This window comes from Mus pahari, chromosome 20, assembly GCF_900095145.1.
Source record: "Mus pahari chromosome 20, PAHARI_EIJ_v1.1, whole genome shotgun sequence".
NCBI classification, from domain to species: domain Eukaryota; kingdom Metazoa; phylum Chordata; class Mammalia; order Rodentia; family Muridae; genus Mus; species Mus pahari.
This window is the reverse complement of record NC_034609.1, coordinates 10,090,150-10,096,789: the sequence shown is the minus strand read 5'-3', so window position 1 is coordinate 10,096,789 and position 6,640 is coordinate 10,090,150. Positions and strand designations below refer to the sequence as shown.

The 6,640-nt window shown below is 36.0% G+C and overlaps 1 protein-coding gene across 1 annotated transcript in view; it reads left to right on the top strand.

Moving 5' to 3' along the window:
* Neto2 (neuropilin and tolloid like 2) overlaps positions 1-6,640 on the top strand; it is a 145,827-nt gene that overhangs the window by 25,713 nt on the left and 113,474 nt on the right. The window contains exons 2-4 of the mRNA XM_021220830.1: positions 1,384-1,440; positions 5,163-5,303; positions 5,921-6,169. Coding sequence (XP_021076489.1) covers positions 1,384-1,440; positions 5,163-5,303; positions 5,921-6,169 — 447 coding nt within the window. The remainder of the gene's footprint in view (positions 1-1,383; positions 1,441-5,162; positions 5,304-5,920; positions 6,170-6,640) is intronic.

Sequence of the window (6,640 nt, the reverse complement as noted above, 5' to 3'; positions counted from 1 at the left end):
TAAAGCTCCTTTCTCTGTGATAATTCCAGCTGTGTCAAGTTGACACAAAACTAGCCAGTACACTCTATGCTTCCATTATATAATCTATAAACGTCTCTTTAGTCTTTGACAACTGACTCTATGAAGATTCTAATTGTCCTAATATCTACCATTAATTTAGCAGAGTGCTGGTACATTTGATATGATATACACATCAGTACGAATAGACTCTTAATATTAGTACATCTTCCTGATTTTGCAAGTAAGTAAAATAAACTAAAAAGGTTTCAGAGCTAGAACAGTGGTATAAAGCAAAGTCTAAACTCTTATATTCACCCATTTCCTGACATCCATCCTGTTAGGCATTTTGCTGATTTGTTTAGCCATACCTTTGCCTTCCCAGAGCTTGCCCTTCATAAGTGCTATTGATTAAATGAATACCTACTCCAGGTCACATGGTAGTTTGGTCAGGCTGGGAGTATGCTCCCACTCAATGGAAGAAGGCACTATTCTTCAAAATATCTTTAAAATCTCCAAAACACACACACACAGAAAAAAGAAATGTACTGTTGGTTGGGTCTCTAATATTGGAGGAGAGGAATAAAATAGCTTTAGTGTCTAAATATGGCCTTTTGCTATAGCATAAACCACAGCTTAGTGTGCACAATAGCAGTTTCAGTTGACTTTTAAAAGTCAGGTTATCCAGTTAACCTTTGGTAGAACATGCTGCAAAGCTAGCTAAATGCATAAACACTCCAGGAAGAGTAAATAGAATAGTTAAGCTTAGCAAAATCCTGCATATCACATATATGTGAACCGCTTTCATATTGAGAAAATAGTTTTAAATGTCATATAGTATTTATTAGTGCTTATATAAACAAGTACATAATCAGTTATATCTTTTCTTTAGTTGTATTAGGGATCAAATAATAAATAGGATATAGCATGTAATTATTACATTGTGAATATGTGAGTGTGTGCATATGTGTTCACATGTTCACACACTCCCACCATGGTAGTCATGGGAACTTTCAGGAGTTTTTCTACCATACAGATTCCAGAGATCAAACTCAGGGTATCAGGCTCAGTGACAAGCACCTTTACCCAGCCATCTCACCAGCCCAAGGATATAGCATTTAGTATTTTAAAGACTCAGTGGTGAATGCTAGTAAGGACTGGTGATTTTTAAGCCAAGTGTGGTGGCACATTTTTATAATCTAGCACTTGGAAGATAAAGGAAGGAAGATTTTGAGTTCAAAGCCAGCTTGGCCTCTATAACACTACCCATCTAATAATAAGTGATTTTAGTTATTAATCTTATTGCAATCAGATTTTCATTATAGACTTAGTAAAATGTAATATCAATTCAACTTTTTAACTACTTTTTTTCTGTTCTTTCTTCAGTGTTGCTGATAACAGTACTTGTAGTGGAAGGGATTGCTGTGGCCCAAAAAACCCAAGGTAAAGTATGGACAGTGGTACATGGCATGTTCAGAGCAGTTTGAAAGAATTACAGCTTTAGAATGCCATGTCATAATCATTTCTTAGTTTGATCTCAATTACTGTGATAAAATACCATGACCAAAAACTGCTTGGGAGAAGAAAGGAATTATTTGGCAGTCTCACATTATACAGTCTCACATTGTAGTCACCCATCAAAAGAAGTCAGAACAGGAACCAGGTGGGGCGGGAACCTAGAAACAAGAACTGAAGCAGAGGCTTATGGAGTAACTCTGTTCACTGGCTTATGCCTCATGGCTTCCGCAGCCAGAATCAACTGCCCAGGATGACCCTACCTGGAGTGGGCCATCCCACATCAATCATTAGTCAAGACAAGGTCCCATAAACTGGCCTACAGGCCAATCTTCTAAAATCTTTTTTCAATGTAGGTAACCTCTCAGACGACTCTAGCTTAGTTGACAAAAAAATATTAACCAACACATTGTTCTTGAGTATTGCAATGACCTAAAGCTTTCTGTCAACCTATAGACCTCAGTTTAGACCTCAGTTTAGCCAGTTGTCTACAAAAAGCTTGCCCTGATAAACTTTTTTAAAGCCAAAATGACTGGTAGCTTTTAGTACACTGTTAATTACATTTAAACATTAAATGAAATTCACAGTTCTATCACTAAGAAAATAAAAGTGTATTTTCAAGTGTGAACAACTAAAGTCTTTCAGTACAGTCTTCAAAGCCAGTTTGGTCCTATTGTAATGGCTAGTGTGGGGGTTTTTGAAGCAAATTTTATGTCAGAGTTTAGTGCATTTTCTGTACAAATTTATTTTTTATATTCATCAAATTATATGTTTAAGTGATAAAACTTGAATTATAAACTTTATCTTTATTTTGTGTGGAAAAAGATGGGCACGTAGGCCACAATGCCCATCTGTAGAGTCGAGCAGCTTTGGGAGTGGGTTCTTTCCTCCTGCTTCCTGAGTTATAATGGCAGAAGCCATGATCACCACTTGTGTTTCATGACTGGCCCTTTTGGCAAACCTCTATCTCTAAAAATATTTACATTATGATTCATAACAGTAGCAAAATTATAGTTATAAAAAATCAATGAAAATAATTTATGGTTGGTGGTTACCACAACATGAGGAACTATATTAAAGGGTCACAGAATTAGGAAAGTTGAGACCCACTGCTCTAAACCATCTTAACCCACAAGTAACTGCTTTTTTTAAATTTTAGAATCTTTATATAACATACTTTAAATAGCTGCTACTTTTTTGTAATTTCAGTTTTAAAGATTAGCTATTGATTTCTCACCATGAAACATGAGATATTGGTATATTGACATACCTACTGTTCACCCCTTTATACATTATAAGCGTTCTCTTTATTTCTGTTGAACTGTTCTTATAGATATAACTGCGTCATAATTCAGGTTAAATCAGCATTCAGAACTAGACCTTGTGGTGCATGCCTTTAATCCATGCTACTTGTGAGGCTGAGGGAGGAAATGAACAAATTCAAAGCTGACCTGACCTTGTCTGGGTAACATTTCAAAACCTATCTTACCAATAAATAAATCAACAAACAAACATAAAACTCTGCACTCAGTATTTAAGCCACTCATCAAAGTGTTTCAATATAAATTTTGTCTTTGAGTTCAGGAATATTTTGGTTTTGTTCAGTTTTTTAAAATTTCCTCCATTTTCTCTGTTACGTTTTTTCAGGAATCCATATTATTTACTTATAGCCTTTTTGGGTTTTATTACTTATCTTAGTTAGGGTTTTACTGCTATGAAAAGACACCATGACCAAGGCAACTCTTATAAGGACAACATTTAATTGGGGCTGGCTTACAGGTTCAGAGGTTCAGTCTATCATCAGCATGGGAGCATGGCAGCATCCAGGCAGGCATAGTGTAGGAGGAACTGAGAGTTCAACATCTTGTTCCAAAGGCAAACAGGAGAAGACTGGCTTCCAGGCAGCTAGGATGAGGGTCTTAAAGCCCATACCCACAGTAACACACCTACTCCAACAAGGCCACACCTCCCAATAGTGCCACCCCCTGGGCCAAGCATATACAAACCAACACATTACTGTTACACAAAGTGGTGGGTTTATTATGAAATTTAATAATGAATTAAATATAAAATTTAATTTCTTTTTTTTTTAATTGGTTTTTTGAGACAGGGTTTCTCTGTATAGTCCTGACTGTCCTAGAACTCACTCTGTAGACCAGGCTGGCCTCAAACTCAAAAATCTGTCTGCCTCTGCCTCCCAAGTGCTGGGATTAAAGGTGTGCGCCACCACGCCCGGCTAAATTTCTATATAGTTTCACACATACTTTTTGCCCAACATAATGAGATTGTCTCAATTTTTATTATATAAACTGAGAATTACAAAACTTTTTATAGAAAGAGCCAAAAAATATTTAAGTCTCTCTGAGCCTGTCTCTGAAACAGTGATCCAACTATTTTGATGTGTGAAAGCAACTCAATGAGCAATTGAAGGGCACTGGTACAATCCAGTAAAGTTTAACACATACTCACAGGCATCCTATCTCTGCCTTAAACTTGCTGAGTTTTTCATTTTATCTATTTGGTGAAGCTTAATTCTTTTAATCTTTTTTTTAAGAATGTGCTTCTTAGCCAGGTGGTGGTGGCACATTTTAATCTCAGCACTTAGGAGGCAGAGGCAGGCAAATCTCTGTGAGTTTGAGGCCAGCCTGGTTTACAGAGCAAGTTCCAAGATAACCAGGATATACAGAGAAACCCTGGCTCAAAAAAACGTACTTTTGTTTTATGAATATATTTGCTTTCCTGTCTGCAGAAATTACATGAAGCCCTGTTGTTACTGGTTGGTTGGTTGGTTGGTTGGTTGGTTGATAACATAGGTTTATTGTTGATTTTAATTTCATTGCATGGGCTATCTATACTTAGGGTTGCTTTATTCTGTTTTCCGATCCACTTTTCATACTAGAAGCTTTCTTCAAATTCCTAGTAATCCTTTTATGTACTTATATTTTAACTTACCTGTGTACTTATATTTTAACTTGTATGTACACACTTATATATGTGTCTATATTTTAACGTGTATTACAGTTTAACAGGAGCACTACAACCGATCTTGAGTTGTCTGTAGGTATAGGAGGATGGTTCCTACCTTGGATTTGAACTGATATTTGGGACTCTGTTATCTGTATGATTAACCCTTTCTTAAATAAATATTGGAGTCCTCAAAAATAAATCTATTTCCTCTCAAAGTCTCTGTTGCCTCGAGACCAAATTGGAGAAACCTAGGACTGTCACTGAGTTTGTTAACCTTTGCCAGCCTCCAAATTTCAAGTCGCCATTTTCAACCTCAGCTGCTACTGGTTGTCCTCAGTCCATTAATCCTACTTTACCTTCACCAAAGAAACGTGCCATTACACATGTGGGTGGAGGTCAGAGGCCAGCTTGCAGGTTCTCCCCTTCCACTGTATGGCTTCTGGGGGTCAAACTCAGGTTGTCAGACTTGGTGGCAAACTTATCCTCTACTGTCGAACTTTCAAAATAAATATAATATATAAAAGCTTTCTTGTACTTCTGCTGTGTTCAGTTGCTTATAACTAGTTTGGCAGTGGTTCTTATGAAGTTATATATGAAACAGAGTAGGCAATTGTTTTAGAGTGTTGGGGGGAAGAAAAGAATACTTATGTTTTGCTGTAATTATATTTGAAATTCTGTTCAAGATGGACAAAATATTGGAATCAAGCACATTCCTGCAACCCAGTGTGGTATTTGGGTTCGAACCAGCAATGGAGGTCATTTTGCTTCACCAAATTATCCTGGCTCATATCCACCAAACAAGGAGTGTATCTATATTTTAGAAGGTATTTGACAAATCTTTTTCTTTTGTCAGATGAACTTTTAATTCTCTGTAAAACTGAATGCATTAACAAAATGCCCTGTTTAAACATGTTGGAACAAAAATTGAATGTGTTTGAGTTAAATAAAAACAAGAATTTATAAATATTGAATACATTAACAAAATGATAGTTAAATATTAATGGGGATTTTTAATTGTTTTCAACTAAGAGCATAACTATATATGAGAAACTTCTCTGATAAGGAATGTTTAAGTTCACTGATGTACTTACTGGGCCTTTGTACATGATGATGAGCTCTTTGATTTTTCTCTATTCATGTATGGTACATTATGTTTTATAAAGTAAGCATTAGCCTTTCACCTCTCCTAATTTTAATCAGCGAAGTATATTTAGCTAATTCAATAAATGTCATATACCACAGGGAAATGTTACTGTAATTCTACAGCATAGTGTGATTAATACCTGTGAAAGAGTTTTATTATGGCTTCTACATTCATAGTTAGTTCCCAGTGTAATTCTCTGATATGAATGAAGCACCAAAGGGGTGGATTTGTTTATCTTATCTGTCCACACATATATGTCTCTTTCATCCTGCCCTGTTTGCTTACTCTTCTTCATAGCTGCTCCTCGTCAACGGATAGAGCTGACCTTTGAGGAACTCTATTATATAGAGCCATCATTTGAATGTCGGTTTGATCACTTGGAAATTCGAGATGGGCCATTTGGTTTCTCTCCTCTTATAGATCGTTACTGTGGCATGAAAAGCCCTGCATTAATTAGGTCAACGGGAAGATTCATGTGGATTAAATTTAGTTCTGATGAAGAACTTGAAGGATTAGGATTTCAAGCAAAATACTCATTCATCCCAGGTAACAAATTATAAGTGTCCTTAAAACATAAGTTGCCTTTCAATATATCACTGATTTTAGAATCTAAAGGTTAGAAGGGGATAATTTGGGCTGAGAGATAGCTCAGCAATTAAGCAGTTAAGTTGGCTGCTCTTTCAGAGATCCTGAGTTCAATTCCCAGTAACTACATTGTGGCTCACAACCATCTATAGTGGAATCTGATGTCCTCAGCTGTCATGCAGGCACACATGCAAGTAGAGCACTTATATACATGAATAAATAAATATTTTTTAAAAAGCAAAGGATAATTTGATCAAGGTAATTACATGAAGACTAAAGAAATTGTCACAGTCAAAAAAAAAAAATCAGTGGAGGAACAAATGAAGAAAAAAAATTTAATAAGGAATAGTAGGCCATATACCATTCTAGTTTTGTGGTTTATCAGATAAAGTTGCATTTCCTTCTTAAATATCTTTTAGGGAACAATTTAAG